Genomic DNA, 20558 nt, shown 5'->3' on the forward strand with positions numbered 1-20558 from the left:
CTGGTTGCTATGAATGTTTGAAAGATGACTTTGCCTTGATTTTAAACATGTTTTTTTTTTCTCAAAACTTTCAAATTGGCAGCAATCAAATTGCTGTAACTTCATCAATTGAGCCAACCCCATGTGTTATATATCATTTTGAAGGTTTTTTTTTTTTTTTGGGGGGGGGGGTATAAAATTAGAATAACGCATATCAATCTCATTTTCTCCAAACTAACCTTGTGAAAATATATATTATTTATAGTGTGTAGCATGGAAAAAGAATTTGAGATAACAACACATACAGCAGAGATAATGGACAAGTGACAATATACTTTCATTTTTTTATTAACTGTTTTTTTTTCATAAAGGGACAAAATGGGTGTGTGAACAGGATTATGCAGACATCTGTCAGAAAACACAGACAGTGGTTTTCTTAATACAACTGAACAGGTACTACATATACAACAGAAATTAATAAAAGGCTTGATTTGTCAAATGACCATTGGCCACAAATACAAAATAAATGATATTATACTCTGACAAAAAAAATATAAAATAAAATTAAATCAAAACAAGGATCCATCCCAAGGCTCTGTTTTGAACAGAGCATATAGGTGATAATAAATAGCAACTCCCATTGTAAAAGATAAAGTTCAAGTTCAAGTTACAACAAACAGCTTTCATAACAGGAATAGAAAAGGCTGATAACAAAATATTCCGCATTGCCATTTACAAAAATTCTTAACTTAGCAGGCTTCTTTCTCCACGTCTCCAGGTCAATTTTAAATATGCTTGGCATATGAACGTGTAACCAATCCAAATATAAAGCACCATTTTGTATTTGGCAATGAAAAAAAAAAAAAACTGCAAAACATTGAATTCTTTTCAAACATATTTATTTTGACACTTTTTTTTTTGTACTGCATGTACTGCATATGATTTATTTCCTCTCTCTACTTGTTGGAATGTTGTCAGGTAGGGTAAGAGAGACAGAAGCGCACAACAGAACAGGCCAATGTCAGCTTGTATTACTGCATACAAGAATGGCAGCAGGATGGAAGGGGGGTCGGAACCAAAAACCAAAGAAGATATGTACAACGACCTCTGTGGACAGGGAAAAGAGCAGTGGCCATCACATGACCTACCATGCCTCCCAATGCCACACGCTTTAGCTGATTTTTTTGTATTAGGTTTTTCATTTGATCTCTTTAGACATACAAATATTTTGCACTATATTATCCTGCCAAATTAAAAAAATATACCGTGGCAGCTTGGGATTTTTTTCCACTACCAAAAAAGGTATGGTACCTTTAGAGAGAACAAGCAACAGTTAAAAATACGAGCCTCAATATAAATACTATAGTGCCTACTCTAAGTGAACATTGAATTCAAATACAGTTCTAGAAATACAGAAAAATCAACCATAAATGTGTTTAAGCATAGGAATTGACATGTATGTGCATTTTCCTATATTTTAAGTTCTTTATATATTCATATATAATCTTAATCATTTCCCCAATGCAAATTGTATTTCAACCTGAAGAGCTGTGAAGAGCCGAGGCAAAATAAACTACAAAACCATCACAGATTTTTTTTTGTGTGTTTTTTCTTTTCTTTTTCATCATTTTATATATACTGTGATGGGTGTCTTGAACATTACCAAGACGCTGAGGAAAAGAGAAACGACAACAAACTTAACAGGTTCCCCTAAAAGACAGTGAAATGTTATTTCCCGAAAAAGTGTTCCAGAATTTAGAATCAAAGAAAGATTTATACAAAAATGGCGACTGGATTTGAGTGTGTATCGCAGAGTCCTTTTTTAAATGATCTCTGAGTGCTCTATATTAAATGTACAGACCTTGTTGAAAAACTGATTTTGATACATTGATGAATGCTCAAAGGAAAAATTGGAAGTGGAGGATGATAATGTTTATTAAACTGCTGTCAACAGAGTACTTTACTGCGTTTCCCCCTGTCAGCGTAAACTTTTAAACTCAGAATTTGAAACAGTGCACTTTGTGTCTTTTTAGCTGGCAATGTAGCATTTAGACTCAAGCTTGACCACTTCTGCAAACGTGTGGAACAATGCAAGAGGGATGATGGTACTTCCAGGTTGAATGACAAGTGCTTGACTCAAAACAGCTTATAACAGATCTCCCCTCTTGGCTTTCAAAGCCGCAAAACATGTGCTCCCCATTAGCCTATGCATACTGATTAAAACAATCACATTTCACCCTTTTTAAGAGGCATTGTGTACTGATGGATTTCTTCTCGCTAAATATGTTTTTTTACGGACCTTGAATCGAAGAAATGAAGAAATAATAGCCTCTAATCCCCATCACACATATGTATATTCAAGTTTGTTGTACCTTTCTCTCTGTCTAGCTTCAAGGTATTTCAACGCTCTCAAGTGTTTTTTGGAGGTCACAACGTGTCGTTCCACACACCACAAATGAAAGCAGCGCTGCAGGTTTGTGCTAACTCAGACAAAGACCACTGTTATCCTCAAGTTCAGGATTGTACATTACAGATTACATTTTTTTTCTTTAAAAGTAGCTCCTTATTGGAAATAGAACTACACATATTCAAATATCCACAACACTGGTCGTACCATGCTCCTTATGAAAATCCGCATACTGAAGATAAGCCCATTGAACATATATTAGGTAGCTAAATGGTCATTAACTAGAAAGTGAATCTTTGATTATGAGGTGTCATAGTCCAATGGGGCAGGCAGGTGCTTGATGCAAGGACCTTTTCTTGATGGTTTCAGCCTCGTGTGGCCCCCAAACTTATTCCAGATAAGATTATGGCCAATGTAGTCTTAAAATATCAAAGGCACTCTTTTTTTTTTTTTTTTTACTTTACCAAATGATAGTACAATTTGTTAGTTTTTGCACACTCTTGCGTTATTGAAATTTGACAGCCATCACTATTTATTTGACTTATCGAACCTATGAAGTTTTTTGTTGTTGTTGTTGTTTTTATTTCGTTTTTCAAACCCTGTGTTAAGATGGCATCTTTTAGAAAGATCCGGATAAGTGCATTTCCAGGGGTTCCAGAAGTAGGTCAATTTCCATGTAACAACACAAAACTGTACATGATATGTGTTACAGGCTATATGCAGCATGGGTATACTGTATCTTTCTTGTCTTTTCTCTTTTTGAAGAATAAAAAGAAAAAAACATAACAAGAGAAAAACAGCAACACATTTACTAAACAAGTAACCAACCAGGGACAAGTTATTTTCTTTTTTTTTCTTTTCTTTTTTTGTTTTGTTTTTGATTAACAAAAACGTACTATGCATGCTGACAAATTCTTAGAAATGAAAACAAAAAACTCCAAAAATAAAATAGTACACAACATGTAATTTATTGCACAAGAAAAAGGCTCCAAGTTTTGCCTCAATGCAAGAGTATTGCCCCGATACAGATCATGCATTCAATGGGTAATGAACACGGGGTGTGCTGGTCTTAACATGGTCTTAACTTTCCACCAGCCTGGAGAAAGTTGAGTTTTGGGGCTGTGGCAAAAACTGCAAGAGTCTCGGAATCAACGGGGAGCTAATGGCAGACAGCTGCGGGGAAAAGGTCTCATTGTTCGGCCTTCTACTCGGACTTTATTTCGGTACTCAAAGGGCGGTCACTGTGCCATTTTTTCATGTGTTTCTCCAACGTGCTATAGACGCTGAAGGGCATCTGGCAGATTTCACACTTGTACACATCCTTGCCCACTTGACCGTGGGTCTTCATGTGACGAGTAAGTTTGGAGCTTTGGGCACAAGCGTAATTGCACAGCTCACACTTGTATGGCCTCTCCCCCGTATGGCTGCGCCGGTGCACAGTCAGATTACTGCAGTTCTTGAATACCTTGCCACAGTACTCACAAGTGTCACTCCTCCGACCATCCTTGGAGCTGGGCCGCCCAGGACCCCCAAGATGAGGTGTGCTACCCCCGCTGCCCGTACCGCTGCGACCCGACATCCCGCCGTCCAGTTCCCCCGGGGGAGTTGAGAATCGCAGGCTGCCGTTCTCTGAGGAATGCTCGGATGAAGAGGCGAAGGGCGATTGTCTGGAGTCCCCAAAGTTCAGAAAAGGATCCTTGAGCTGTCGGGAAGCAGCGTAGCCAGCGAGCCACTGCGAGTAGACATTTTCCGTGTTGGGGATGGTGGGAGTGGGCAGGTCAAATTCTTTTTCCAGCTTGATGCGTTTGGAAAAAGGACTAAGCGGACTGGGGCTACCCAAAAGCAGTTTTTTCGAAAGGCAGGCAGAGGCAGATTCGTTGGGGGATGCGCCGCGACCGTTGACGGTCGAGAGCGAGCCCTCTTCGCCACGATTTGTTTCCGGCACTGAGTTAGAGTCGCACATCTCCCGACTTTGTGGATGTCCCCTGTTGAGGTGGTGGTGGAGGTGGTTGTCCTGGGCAATCGCGTTCCTTTTGTGCGCATTGAGGGCTTCGCTGAAATGCTGCATGCTAGCGGCAAGGCCCATTCCCTGCATGACCTCGGGGAGGGAGCGCGGAATGGACCCCTCGTCGGTCATCCCTCCCAGTCGGCTTCCGATACCTCCGTTGTTCTCATGCTGACGCGCGGCTTCCAGGTTCAAGCCGAAGTGGTAGCTGTTGTTTCGCCGGGCAGCCCTTTCTCCGTTCGGCACTTCCTCCTCCTCTCCTTCCTCTTCCTCTTCCTCCTCCTCTTCCTCCTCCTCCTCCTCTTCTTCTTCTTCCTCCTCCTCTTCCTCTCCGTTCTCACGAAGCATTCTGTTGTTTTCACATTTTAGCTTGGCCACTACTGACTTAAGGGCATTGCTGGCACTGCCCATGTGGTCACTGGTGCCAGGCTCGGGAGAGGAGGCGGTCGAAAGTCCGTCTTCTGACTTGCCCGTGTTCGGCGAGGAGGATTTGTGCATGTGGGTTTTCATATGGCGCTTCAATTTACTTGCCTGTGTGCAGGCATGGTCACACAAATGACATTTGTACGGCTTTTCTCCTGTGTGGCTGCGCCGGTGCACTATTAGATTACTCTGAAACTTGAACGCTTTGCCACAAAACTCGCAACACTTGGATTTCATCGGGGTGTTGGCCGAGGGTGTTGCCCCGGCAGAGGGGAGAGGAGTGCTGGGAGTGGTCTGAGAGCCCACAGGGGACTGCATGGAGCCTGGCAGAGGCGGCGGGGTTGCAAGATATGGAGTTTTGTTGCCGCCTCCCCCTCCTGGACCTATGCTTCCCACACTTGTCTGGAATGGCTGGAGTAAGCGCTGCATGGGGCCAGGCCGGCTGGGGGATAGAGGGGGAGTGGACCCTGAGGTGTTACCCGCCAGTTCCCGAAGCCGCCGTGAGAAGTCCATTGTTGGAGGGGGCTCCATGGGAAGAGGAGGATTGAGGCGCAGCACTCTGTCAAAGGCACTCGGGTGGTGGGCTGCCAGCGCCAGTTCCTCTGGGCTCAGGTGATGGGGGTCCAGGTGGTTCCTGGGAGGGGGGCTGAAGATAGGCGGTGTGGGGGGAAAACGCTGATGATGGAGCCCACCGCCAACACCGAGTGTACTTCCTCCTCCCACACTGTCCCTTCCTCCTGAGCCTGAGCCTGGGATACGGAGGAGATTGAAAGGGCTTGCGTCCGGAGGCAGATGGAGGCCGTGAAGGGGAGGATGAGAAGGGCAATCTGCGCCCCCACCCAGGGAGGAAGGCCCACCCATTCGTGGGGTCAGAGGACTGCCATGTTCGCTCTCCAGGTAGATACGGAAACCGTGGGAGTTCTGGGCGTGCTGCAGCAGAAACCAGGCACTGCCATATGACTGCTTACAAGTAGTGCACGTGTAGGTCGTCGGTTCCTCTTTGCCTGCGATGACAGAAAGAAAAAAAAAATACATATCTTAGACCAATGGTTGCCAACTATTTTCAATGATGCACCCCCTGTCGAATATATTCTCGAACAAGTACCGCGTTACAACAGCCAAAGCATTTTGTGGATGACAACTTCAGAAAAACGTTTGTGGTGGTATATCTGCATATTTGTTTTTTTCTTTCAGGAACTCCAGAACATAATGTTAACACCATGTTTTTCTTTTTTTTCATTCTCATCTGCCAAAAAATTGTGTCACTAATGAGAATGCTTAAGCTTAAGAAAAAAAAGGATTACAACATTATGCAAAGGTGTTAATGTAACACAAATTTGCAAAAGATTGCTTTATGTTCCAATTAATTTGCTCTTAAATTATTAACATATGTAATTTTCTGCCACAGCACGAATTAGAATACGTGCAGACATACTATTAAAATCTGACACACCCCCTGAATGGATTTTAAATAACACTCGGCTTTTTCATACCTGCCATTTGAGAACTGTTGTCTTCGATGAGACACTAAAATAAATCTGTACAATGAAAATATTTTTATATACATGCAGTGCAGTGACTCCATAAAGAAAACTCCCATTTTAAACCTCCACTTCTGTTCTTTCACCAGTAAAGATACTGCTGTATAGAGACTAATATTATTTTGTCGAATAATAGGCATGAATAACTTACTCTTCTATGAACCAATCACTTTTTGGAACCTTAGGCCTAAATGTTACAGCTATTAAGTGCAGTTGGCACGTGGTGTTGCAGACTTTGCAAATACAACAGTACTTCTTATTGAGGTCATGCCCCACATGAGTTACATGTGAGAATATGGTGTGCATTTATTTTTTTCCAGTGTGTGTTGCTCTTCTTTCAGACTTTTCTGGAACAAAACGTTTCCCTTTGGATGTAATGTTAGTCCTCTGATGTCAGCAGTAGAACAAAGAAAGAGCTATCCTAGCGGACCACCTTTTTCGCTTCCTATTCTGGCACCAAAACAGTATTGCTTATAATCACTTATAAATTTAAATAATAATATGATAACACAAACATATGTATGAGAAATATATATTAATAATTATTCATGGAATTAATTAAATACTAAAGACTGTGCATCTTGTAATTAAAAAAAAGATACTTCAGAGCATGATCATTTTAATGTAGAGGAAACAGGTATGTAACAGTTTTCAGACGAATGAATACTGGATGCTACAGCCATACATTTTGCTCTGTATCATATTTTTCCACGGAAAATTACTAGACTTTAATATTCACTGTGCACTTTTTTACGTAGGAGCATCAATCAAAAATACACTAGTTCATGCATGTTTTAAAAGCATAAAATTGGGCCAAAAGTCTTTTTTTTTTTTTTTAATTGGACTAAAATACTACATTTTCCACAGTTAGTCAGTGTTATGTTTTGGAATGCACATTCAATGCACTTGCCTTACAAGAAAAGAAAGTACGTAGCTTGGGTTTCAAATGGATATGAATGCTTGTATTGACCACAATGTATCGTCCAGCAATAGCAAATACCTAACAACACCGAGACGGGATGAGCTGAATTTTGACAAAATTGTCTTTGATTGGCCTCTGCCTTAATAACCTTTAGCGTCATCCGATTTAAATAGTAAAAAGTGCAATATACTGTACTCAAAGATTTTAAAAAGTTGGCTGAATTTCCCAACCTTTATTGAGTCAAGTTATTTCATTTTCCGTGATGCACCTGAAGATCTCTTACAGCCTACTATGTATAATATGTGGCACAGTGGGTTGGAAATCCTGCCTTGTAGCTCATTCAATAACTAGAACATGTCACACTTTACAGAGAACTGTTTAGCAAACGAGGAATGAGGGACTTAGGCATTCATTTTCTGCACTAAAACCGCATTTATAAAGGCACAAAGACAACAAAAACAACTGCTTTGGAAGACCATAGTAACAACAATTATGGTGTGCAACTCTAAAATAAGTGTCAAATTATGTATACAGGGTGCCACATTCTGTCTTTTTGTTTCAGTGAAAGGGATCTCCGTTCCTCATTCTCTCCTTTCCAACACACAGTTGTCCCACATGACCAGAACAGGGGCTGCTAAATTATGGATCATTAAAATCGGCACAAATTACCACTAATGTGGCCACCTGCATCAGATTTAACCTCTGAATATCATTTGCATTATCAAGACTAGGGATGGTTAATTCTATTCAATCATTCATTTTTCTTCTCGGTGAACTGGTCAGTCCATTTATTAATTTAGTCTGTTCTATTTTTGTGATGATGTGGCGGTATGACTGCTGTAGGTTACACTTGATGCATTTTCAATGACATAATTGTTACTGTCAAATTAAAAAAAAAAATAGTCTGGCAAATTTTCGGCACTTAAAATCCTGTATTTACTATAAATCATTGAACATATAACATTCATTAACTCATTAAATTGCAAAGATATATTTTAACCTTTTTCTTTCTTTTGTTTGTAAGAGGCCAGACATTCAGTCCCAGGTATTTACATCAACATTTTCTGGCAAGTGTTTGGCTAAAGGTGGGTCTAAAAATGGCTGGTACTAAACAGATTAGGTGCTAGAGTAATCAATTGCAAAATTAATCAATTACTTTACCAAAGCCAATCAATCATTTTACAAAGGTAATAAAGCAATTGATACCAATTAAGTACCTAAACTAAATGATGAATACTTTATCACCTAAAGTAATTGATACTTTCATGCTTAGTAACATAAAAGCGATGCATTACTTTAATGCTCAAGTATCTAAGGTAATCCATTACTTTGGTACTGTATGCCCTAAAATACTGGATTGCTTTACTAATTTACTACACAAAGTATTCAATTACCTTAGTACTTAAAAACCTAAGGTACTTGACTACCTTAAAACTTAATAATCTTCAGTAATCAATTATTTTAGAGTTAGATGTATCTGGTAACAGCACTTTTGGCCCTCATTTAATCAAAAATTTGAAAAAATAAGTAAAAAAAAAAAAAGCACCTGCAATTGAATACTGTACCTAGGCTCATAAAAATGTGTCTCTGGTGAATGATTTAATAATAATAAAGGTAAGAAAAAAAAAGTAAAACATCAGAGCCAGCCCTTTTATTAAAAACTAATTACAGTGAAATTCCTGTCATGCACGAGTGTGTATGCAGTATTGTAAATCCAAAAGAGCACAGCAATACATATTAAAATAAGACATAAATCTACAGTGTTACTTAATATAATACTAAAAATAAAAAAAATAATCCAAAGACTTTGATACTCTCCGGCTAGTATGTTCCTCATACACATCGAGCTAAGACTTGTCCACGCAACTGAGTGAATCTGTAAGGTTAATGGATTTCAGAGTAGGCGACTGCTCCACTCTATCTCTCTGTAATATACTCCCATCAACCACTTCATTAGGGAAACTCTCTGCCACTCTGAGGTAGAAAAATTAAGTGAGAAAGTGGAATGGAGAAGGAAAGATGAAGGCAAAGGGATAGAGGTGAGAAAGGTGAAGGAATACTTTCATTTAAAATGAATGCAGAGACGACAAACATGCTGTCACAAGTTAGCTTGATTACAGCAGGTGTATTAGTGGTGTAAGAGGAAAAGAGGGAAGTAGCGAAAGGGGATGATCGTATAAGATTCTTTACTCGAAGCTAAATGTCAAAGCTCCTGGTGAAACTCTGGAGAACAGACGCGCTCGGTTTCAGAAATGTCCTAACATTCAATACCAGCCATGCTGCAATGACCAGCTCAGGCATTACACTCTATTAAAGCAAGGGCATTGCCTGGACACTTAAGTGGTGCTGAATGGAAGAGGGAGAAAGGAGGAGAGATTAAGGTGGCTTCGCTCGTGTTACCCTCCTGTATCCGACTGTGGGTCTGTGTGTGCGTGTGTGTGTGTGTGTGTGTGTGTGTGTGTGTGTGTGTGTTTCTGTGCGTGCGTGTGTGCATGCACATGTGTGTGAATATGAAACCGATCTCAAAATTATTTTTTTCATGTGTTTTTGAAACCTGCAAATACATTTTGCAATTTTGATGTGTTTTTCAGATTTATAAAATTCCATGTTTTATATGACCATTTTGTGTTCTTGTAACACAAAATACTTTCCTCATTTGTTTACCTTGTGACTTTAATTTGTTTTCCCTTAAGCTTTTTTTTTTATATATATATATATCACCCAGAAGACATTCTTCTTCTTTTGGCTGTTCTTTAGCTGCTGTGCTGGTGCTTTTGCGGCATAGAATGAGAAAAAGCACAGGTAGAAGAACATGTTCATGTTAAGGCAGCGTAAACTTGCGCGAAACAAATTAGGGTTGCATTTTGTTTCCCAAATTCAGTTAAATAAAGATACTGTATAATAGGTCAGATAGAGGCTTTTTCAATTTCCTGTTTTAAACGAGAAAAGGCTCGTGTTTAAATTCGATAGAAATAACAACACTGCCTCCTGGTGGACAGATGAAGAATTGGCTTTTAGACATGTGGACGACAAGCAACATAAAAAAAATCACAGATATTGTATATTTGTGAATATGAAAAACACATTAAAAAAATTATCTGGTTGTAGATCCGAAATATTTTTTTTTTTTTTTTTTTAGGTTTTTCGTCATACGTCGGCAACAGGCATATCTCAGTGGTGAACTGATGGACTGTTCCTTGGCGGTTAAGGACTGCAAACAAATATGTATTTCTTTTTATTTGATCGTAATAAAAATGTGGCCCTTTGGTATGTAAACAAATAAGGTTTTCATCGGTGAACGCTCAATATTTTGTATCAAAAACCTCAAAGAAAGCAATCTGCACCAAATATTTGCATAAGCAAAATTTGCATATGTGGTCACTCTTATTTGTAGCTTTTGAAAAACGGCTCCAGAATTATTATTATTTTTCCAACTGATATATATTTGATCAATTTCAAGAAATGTGAGCTCTCTCTATTACCAGATCTGTTTGTGGATTATTTTTACTGTGAGATGCTCAAAATGTTCACCTCAGTTCCACCTACAGTATTCTTCCACATAAAACCCTGTGCGACGCTTCCTTTCTTTCAATCCATAAGGGCTCTGTGCAGGTGTCCTTCCTTGGCTGAGTCCACCTTGAGATGAGGTGGTCGTAACTGACGTAATGGAACATGGCTAAAACAGGATTACAAATGTATGCCGGCGCTGAGCGACATCGGCTCTCACTGTCTGAGTGCTGAGCCTCAGCATTTTCGGTATGTCAGAGGATCACTTGTTACCCTAGCTCACATAGTTGTTGGCCCTAAGGACATTCCGGGACATCAAATTTATTGCCGGCATTTAATATTCAAGTGTTTGTACTTTTATTTTCATCAATGACTCCCATTCAGTAGTCGCCTAACTTCATCAGTGCAATTACTGTTTGTGAAAAACTTGGCAAAATGAATGAAATGATTAAAATGTCGAAATGCCTGTTGGTCAAATTATAACTAGTTCAGTTACAAGAGTGCAAACAAAAACTTATTGAGAAAAACATTTGAGCATGTTCTTGTGGTTTTCCGTTCAATTTTGGCATCTGCTTCTCAAAATTAGAGACATTTTTTCACGCTTCAAGCTGGATTCCAGAATTAATTTATACAACCGAATAGTCCTCCTTAGTCACTTAGTCAACAGCAACAACTGCAAAAAATACAAAGGCAAACGGTGTCCTCAGCACAGTCAAATGACTGCAAATGCTCACACAGAACATTGCAGGGTGGAAATTAGCCCACAGCCAGTTACAGATTTAATTTACTACCCCTAATGCAGTACATATTCTTTAGCGGTGGTTATTAGAATGTACATAAAGGACAGTCAGCGAAATGAAACTAGACTAGATCTATTGATTATTATTAGCAAGGAAAAGGAACATGGTCACCGGGTTCTTGGGCTGGCGAGGTCTTACAAACGAACAGATATTTTCCAAAGATTTGTATCTTCAAATAAGTTGAATGGGATAACTTGAATAAATGATAAATGAATGTGCCATGGTATGTAAATATGACATTTCCTTTAGATAAATCTCTCCAATTAAAGATTATTCAATATGCATCTGTCTTTTTTTTTACAATGCAATGAGTTGATCCGGTTTGATTCAGTGCACTTGTAATATTTTAAATACACACCAATTTGGCTGACAGCAACAAACCTTTGCCTTAAATTACTTGACCTCTCCAAATTCCATTCTTTTCTCCAAATAATAGCCTGCAGGCTTGATAATCATGGATGACTATTTCAAAGTGTAACAGTATAAATGCATTTAGACAACAGAAAACAATAGTGAGCGTGTTTGCTTGAACGATGCCTGCACGCGAACGAGTATGTCTGTACGCTTGTGCTAAAAAGCCTCACAGACTCTCCTGCCTTATGAGCAAAAAATATCAATATCGTCTGTCCGTGTGTATGTGTGTTTGCGGAATATATCAATACCTTCTGTCTCTGTGTTTAGAACCCCTGCCGGGCTACAGACTGTGGCATCCGCAACGCTCTCACTTGTAATCTCGAATAAGTGTTTGTCTGCATGTGTGTCTATCCACCACGAGTCATTATAGCTGCAAAGTTTTTATCTTCATGTCACACACACGCATACAAACTATCAATGTCACACACACACACACACACACACACACACACACACACACACACAGTGATGCTGGTCTAATGACAAAGCCTGCACTTTTAAACTGTGTTTATACCAGTAATTAAATGGAGGTGACCTTTGTAGAAGCATCCAAGTGCACTGTGGCAGTATGCTTGTCGCTGTGGACAAGTGAGTGCGCGTGTCCGTGTGGAAGGCCGGCACCCCTGATCGCAGTGACAGCCTCCACTTAACCCCAAACCACCATGGTGAAATTACAGACCAGCCAAATTACAGCACTTATGGGAGCAGAGAGAGAGAAGGGAGGGAATGAAAGACAGAAGGTGGTCCTCAATGTGTCTGTGCATGTGTTGGAAGCTTCTGAACTTGGTTACACAAGAGTCACTCTTGCGTCTACATGTGCACACAAAACTGCGCCTGCCTGTGTGGCCCCATCCTAGGATGCAAATGCTTGCTTTCAACTCTTGAGCTCTTGCCATTTGATCAGATTTATTGGTCTGATTTGGGTTGGGGGCAGATTAATCTGGGCTTTTGATTGATTTCTTCCTACTCCATTGAACATTTAACTACTTAAGGTTAATGTCTTGATCCTTTCTTTAGGTTGTGTTTATTTTGATGAAATTTGTGTTCAATGTATATATGTTCAATAAATCAATCAATATAAATGATGAAATCTTACCTTTGGCACAAAGGCAATTTAATTTCTTATGAAATCATGGTTAAAATCTCCAAGTGGAATTTCCATGATAGGGGGTGTTTAAATAATACACATCTCTGTGTCCATCTTTGTTAAATTTGCTGCTACAAACTCACACAGGAGCACACTGAGATTTTCATTACTTGCCATAAGTGAGAGAAGAGGCTGGTGGTCACAAATGACACACATGCTCGGGCTAGTATTGAACGATCTGCAGAGACCTGCAACAGCTGCCAAGCACGACAATTCAGTCATCAGTGTGAACGTGTGTGTCTACCTTTGTGTGTGTGCTTTGTGCGTGCTGCAGTGACCGCAGTAGGAGATCACTCTGAGCCGAGCAAACACCTCAGCTGGACGGAGGCCCACACACAAACACGCACAGCACTTTGCTTCCTCTCCTCATCTAATCCCTCGTCCGCCCACTTGGCTTCATCCCTCCATCTGTCCGTCAACACTGCATACAGGTGGCTGCCTTCTCGCTCTCTGTAGTCTTATCCCAAATTCAATTGTCCGTGCCCTTGTTCTCGTACCCCCATTAATCCATTAAGCGTTTATCTTTTTATTCACTGTTTTATGATTTCATAGCAATAAAAAGGAAACATAGACCAGTCCAAAAGTAGGAAGTGATTCACAAATGATGTAAAATTTGGTTTTATGAATGAGAGAAATAATTCAATACTGTATAATAGAACCGCTATAGAACAAATAGGACAACGCATGCACTACAGAGAAAGAAGCAATAAACAACTTATAGCATGCCAGTGACAAACTGTGCAGTAAACTTCGCTAAAAAATATCAGATAGCTTAAAACATCAAAATACCACCATTAAAATCCAATAATAATAAGAAGAATATTCAATCACTTATTCAGAATGCCAAGAAACCACGAGTAATTCAGTTATCATTACCTTATATGATAGGGCACAAGGCCCCAGCATTAACACTAGCCGCTAATTACTTCAGTGCATTCAAACGCAATCAGACATTTAAAACTCAGAGAAAAATAAATGCCACTCCATGCAGTAAATGTTAATACATGTAATTATCTAATCAAGACGTACGTTCTATTAATCTATAAATGCTGACATCTATCAAGAAGAATGTTTGTGGGTGAGATTACGTTAATATTTCAACCCTCTCAAGGCAGGTGTTGCAGAAAAACGTTTTGTAACTAAAAGCCATCATATTCAGAATTTGCCACAGTAGTAGTTTGAAACTTTCTTTGCTACAGGGAAACATTTGTAACATCAGAGGTCAATGTTGTTGGTCAATGGAGTTTGACTCACAATATCAGTAAAATTAAATGCTTAATAACTTTGAGTTGAGGGTTCTAAAGCTCTTACACACAAAATGTTTCCTATTATATCTGTATGGGTATTGCTTTGTGCTTTGGACATAAAATTGTCGAGAGCGATAGTTTTCAACTGCTGGTTCAAGGCAATTCGGGGGATACATGTGATTTTAGCAAGGTTTTTCCAGTTATCACTAAATCTATTTTAATGCTTTTTGATGCCATGACAGGACATTTTTCATTTCAAATTAAGAGCAAATTAATTGGACTATGAAACAATTTATTGTTAGGTTGTGCCGTTATATGCCTTTATTTTGTCAAGTTTTATATAGATGAGCATTAGTGATGCAAATAACAAGATGATGTTACACTATCTGCGTTAAAAATCTGATTACTTGACAAAATATGAGCATCTTATGAAAGTAATCATAAAATAGCCCTAGAACTGTGTAAATAGTCTTGTTAGAATGAAGGATTAAGATTGTTTGGATCAATGATTAAGTCCTTCAAATCAGTCACCATCTTTGCCTTCCCATCTATTTACACACCCATTTCCTTCCGGTCGTCTCTCAATTCTCCTAGGTGAGAAGCACTCAGTGCCGATACCTTTAATTGTATTCATTTAAGGCCAATCGATGGAGGACATATTTAATACAAATTTATGACCGTAAGCTATGGGCAATAAAAAGCCTTTGCTATCCATAGCTCTGGCTTGTGGTGACAGAGTGAAGGGGGGTGGGGGGGGGGGGGGGGGGGGGGATGCCATCCTGCTTTTGACACAAACAACCTCCCACAGTCTCACTGCCGACCTTGGAGAGATAGAGTTTAGGCTACGGCAAAAACACTCAAGTCCGAGATACCCTCCCGCCCTCGCCCCAGTATTTTCTCTCATACAACTTCAAGTGTGAGTCTGTGTACCATGGAAGGTTTTCAAAGCTTATTACTTTTGGAATTCAACGCTAAAATGAGCTCTGATAGTTATTCTGAGAGGAAATCATTTGATTATTTTACATGAATGTAAACTTGGCTTTTAAGATGAATTTTCATCTTGACCCAGACAGTCAGATTGCATTTCTTATGTTCAATAAGTCTGGACATGTCTTGTTAGCCATGTAAAGAATTACGAAATGTGTATTTAAATAATATGTTTTTTCTATGTGCATTTAAACACTTATATTTGACACCTGTGCTAGTATGTTTTTACTAAGGGTATGACTTTGTTGTGGTAATATCAATTGAATAATCAATGACATTCTTGGAAAATTACAAAATGGCACTAAAGTCCATTTCCAACTTTTTGTGGTTTTCCAGCTTTTTGTTGTTTTTCTCACTTTTTTGTTTCTAGATCTAGTAAGCTGATGGAAACTAAAATATGATTTTAAGATGAATTTGTTGTTTAAGGTTACATCTAATTGAATTCAAAATAAAGGATTGTTGCATCATATTGTTGATTATGTAACGCATTGTAATTAAATATAATTTGCATTTGAACCTATTACAGCATTTATGTGCCACAGGTGTCAGTATTACATATAAATCCATACCATAACTCTGTATCCCTAAATATTATAAAATGTGTTCAGGTTGTTCTGCAAACCTGTCATTCTTAATTTTTACAAGCAATGTAAGGATGTTGTGGAAAGAACTCTCTGCCACCACGTCATTCACAGGGCAACAAGTAAAAATTTGTTGAAAAAAAAGTATTTTTTTTCCTTTTACATTTTTAGATTACCGGTAATCAGGATCTAATCTGCAGCCCCCCCCCTGCCAAAAATTACCACGGGCCTTGAAAACTCCATATTGCACAGTCCTTATTTCCAAGCAGATTAAACTATAAGGAACACACAAGCCCTTTCAGGTATTATGTCTTCCACGGATATGCAGAATTGCCACCAGGTGTGTATGTCTTTTCAGCAGACACAGATATCAACAGCGAGCATTGCAGCGATGAGATGTGCGCGAAGACTAACTGCCCTTCAGCACTCCCACACAAGCTCGTCTACTTAATAAACACTGTAGGCTTCATTCATTAGAACTGCAGCCACTACGCCCTGAGAGCCCAATCGATCCCCCAGACGTTTTATATAGAACGAGGAAAAACTGAACGAAGGCAGGGCAGGTGAAAGCAAGCAAGACAGGCAGAATATATGAGTGTGTTAATATGAAATGAACAGCAGTTTACCTGCCTCTTTAACTGCGTACCCGTGTGTGTGTGTGTGTGTGAGAGAGGAGCCTGTAACTGCTCTCGCAGAGAAGAGCTCACGCTCATTGCCAAAAGAAATCTTTTGTCCTCCAAGAGAAACAGGGTGTGCAACATTAGAACCACATCCAAGATGATGGAGACAGGTTTTTGGTTTGTGTGAAATTTCTAGACAGATGTATTTGACAGACCTCTAGATAATCCTGCAGAACTTTTTAAAGATCCTTATGGCAGTTCAGGCTTAATGTTATCATACAGGGGACCTAAAATGTTTTACAGTTGGAATCTATGTGTGTATATAGGCCTGCTACTGCTTTAAAAATATATGGCACGCTTTTATTGGTTGAGAGGAAGAAAAACTGATCAGAGCCTCATACCCAAGGGCAAGAGTTGTTCCATGTGGCATAATAAAACTGAAAACACATGGTCCTTTGTGTGGTTATGTAATATTTTTTCAAGTATATTTTCAGGACCTCGATCGTTAATTTTTGCTTTCACATTTAATGTGGCCTCACAGTTCTGTTTTTCAGAACAGTACGATTAAAATATGCTCGTGTACAAATGTGATTGTTTGATACATATCAAGGTAAATCAATGAAAATCTTATGAATGATATCTTTTGGGGAATTCCTTCCTGAAATGAAGCAGATATTTTAGAGGTGACGGATAAACAGATGAACTGCAATCAATTAAATACATTTTAAATTACATGCCATCTAATGTTTCATCTCTGACATTATCCTTTTTGTATGCTGGTTATATCCATAACAATGCCTTGTGCTTCTTGTGCTTGAGTTCTTGAGGGGAAAAAAGTTGCAATTGATAGGCTCTCATTGTATTTTGCATAACCTGATAGGCTCTTATTGTGGGCGGGGAAAGTTCAGGTGCAGAAGACTTGCCAATGGAAAAGCGTGTAAGAGTTGTTGTTCCGATTAACGATGAATTTAACTTAAAAAAAAAATGACCTGATGGCCCCTTTGATAAAAGCAGAGAGGGATGCATTCTTTGTAAGAAGGAGCATCCTAAACAAAGAAGCAGCTCAAATTTAGCCTATCACATAAATGAAAAGCACCCAGCTGTGGCTGCAACCACAACGAAAATCATCAACAAAGATGCTAATGTAGTGAGCCATAGCAAAACTCAAGTACATCTTTCCTGTGAGCAAGTCTGCAACAGACAGGATAAATGGTTTGTTAATTTCTAATTACTTTTAAGACATACAAGCTCATGGGACTAATCTTAAATACAGCAGAAGGTAGATGGTTTCACATTTATTTTATAAAGGAAATAAATGACTGAAAAAAATTGTTGTATAGCAATCGTTTAGTCTACCTAGTTGAGGGGTTTCCTCTCATTTTTTTTGTGAAATAATTTGATTCTTATTCCATCATTTTTTAGTCACTTGACAGTACTAATTTTCAAGACATTTAACAATAGTAAGTCCAAAATAAACAATAATGAGTCTTTCTCAGGGTTTGTGGTCATTTAAAAAAAAAAAAAGTTTCAATGTGCTTGTGGAGGGCCGATGTCAACCACAACATATGGTATGGAGAGGTTTTGGGAGTGACAAAAGACTTGTGATAGATGTGAAAGGCATTTTGTTTGTGTCTGAAGCTGTAATGAATTCTGCATACACATGCACGAAACTATGCCTGGCCACCAACAGAGGACAAAAAGGCTAGTAAATAATCAAAAAGTGAGAAAGGCAATAGGAAGAAAAATAGTGAACTTGCATTTTCAAGTGACGTCTTTTTAACAACTCCGTGGATGTCTTCGATATCCAGGTAAAATCATTCAGCGTGTAAACTACTTAGGTCTGCAGGCATGTGGCAAGGTGTGTGTGTGTGTTTTTGCGTGTGTGGCCGTGTGTGTCCAAAGATGCTCCATTAGTGATTTTGGAAAGTGGTGTGGGGGCCTGGCATTCCCATCAGGCCCAGTATGGCTTAAGTGCTGCACCACATACTCCGAAACCCCAACTACCCCCACCCTCATGGGCACTGGCTGTATTCCCCCCTCTCCCCACCCTTCAATCCCACCTAAGACGACCTTACAGCGCATCTGTCAGCTGGTTTCCAAAACGCCTCACACACACACGGGCACACATACTCATGGTCCACTAATGACCAAACCCAAACAGTTCCCAAACAACTCTGAAAAGCTATTAGGAGAGGGCTTTTTGACGAGGAAGTGATTTTTTTTTTCTTTTATACGCCATTAAAAGCCATGGATAAAATGTGTGTTCGCGTAAATACAGCCACAGGTCAGAAGTAGCGCCAAACAGAGATAATTGAGGAACCAGACTTCCCCTTGAGATAAAGGTAGAGTAGTATCCAGGTCTAGCTTTATCAATCTGTCGCACATGTAGAAGACATTTTAAAGGAATTTGCTTACTTTTGCTGTGAGTTACGTCTTTTTAATGTTTTCCTTTTTTCTGTGGCATGTAAGTCAAAACTATGAAGAATCCCAACTGAATAAAGTTGACTTAATTTTTCTCGTCAAACTGTGGAAGAGGTCATACTGTTTTTTGGTGCTCTGGTAAAATAGAGGATTTTTGTTTTTCAAAGTTATTGCAATAAAACAGCAAAGTCAGCAGTGATCCAAGACTTTAGCGCATTACGTAACAAATGTTTGATTCACTGCATGCCATTTCAAAGCCTGGCTATTTTTTAAGGGATTCTCTAAATAGATTTTTGCCATTTTCCAGATGTTTTTGTTAATATTATTGTTTGTATTTTACATTTTGACTAAGGTTCCATGACCAAAATTATTGATTGATTAATTGAACAGTAAAAAAAAAAAATGAGAAAGAAATAATGGATGCAAAAACGTACTGCCATTAAATCACTATATCTTTTCAGCATTGAGAAAATATTGCAAATAAGGAACGATGCTAGAGCAAACATTCAAAGTGGTGAATGAACTTTTTGAAGTCTTTTTGAAGACTGACTTTTTCTTTCATTTTCATCTCAATGATCCCCAATCAATAAAGAAAAAAAAATCAAATAACCCCAAGTTTAGCTTGTTTTTGTTTTTGTCACATTTCAACTATTGTGTTGAAATGCTGCAACACGATCATTAAATCACAATTGTTAAACACTTGACTGCAGAGCTGCATTACCTAAATTTGTGGAATTTAAACTCATGGGACTTAAATGCAGCAAGAATGCACAAAGGGCTCCTGGCGGAGAGAAAATGGCTTTTAGTCCGGGGTAAACAGGATCCATTCCTTGTTAGTGGAGAGCAACTAAGATTTACATTAGGTCAGGTTCAGGCATGATTCTGAGCCAAATACACACTCAGGCAATATTTTCCTAGAAAGTGATCTTGGGTTTCTCTACCTGCTTATTAACAACTTTTCTTTCCTTTTACAATCTCCTCCTTCTTTTAGCTAGTTCTTTGTCCTGTATTTTTTTAAGGCCAGTTGTGAAAGAAAGACCAAACATCGCCCATTCATCATCACATGCACTCACACACTCACAACACACCTGGCTTTGCTGTTACTCATCATAAAGAGCAAGTCAATCAGCACTCTAGCATGTCTCTCAAAATGGAAAGTTGAGTTGCAAACTTGGAGAAAGGAACCAGATACTGTGGAGCCCCCACATGTTCAGATGACAACTTTTTTCCACTATTTAGCTTTTTACCACAAACATACACAGACACATAACATTTGTAGCTGCTGTTAGAAAATCTTGAGAAAAATATTTCTGATGAGATCACTTGGCTAATTGGACGAGCATATTCCCGTTTAGAGGTCACCTTGGGAACGGCCATGGCAGGAAGAAAATGACAAACATGTATGTACTATTAGGTTAAGTAAATATCTATGCAAAAAATAAAAAAATGTAAAAGTGTGCTGAAAGTGAAACATGAATCAAAAAAGGATATACACATTATTTTTTTTTTTATAAAAAAATTTACACAGTAATTTTATTCAGCTCATTTTACTCTTAA

General features: G+C 38.9%; 1 protein-coding gene across 1 annotated transcript in view; it reads right to left on the reverse strand.

The window, feature by feature from the left end:
• Positions 1–311: 311 nt before the first annotated feature.
• Positions 312–20558, reverse strand: part of bcl11aa (BCL11 transcription factor A a) — a 48096-nt gene continuing 27849 nt past the window's right edge. The window contains exon 3 of the mRNA XM_088421688.1: positions 312–5818. Within this exon, the coding sequence (XP_088277814.1) occupies positions 3591–5818 (2228 nt within the window). The 3' untranslated portion in view covers positions 312–3590. The remainder of the gene's footprint in view (positions 5819–20558) is intronic.

The sequence above is a fragment of the Hippichthys cyanospilos genome, chromosome 8, assembly GCF_059441005.1.
Source record: "Hippichthys cyanospilos isolate Australia breed blue-spotted pipefish chromosome 8, RoL_Hcya_1.0, whole genome shotgun sequence".
Taxonomy (NCBI): domain Eukaryota; kingdom Metazoa; phylum Chordata; class Actinopteri; order Syngnathiformes; family Syngnathidae; genus Hippichthys; species Hippichthys cyanospilos.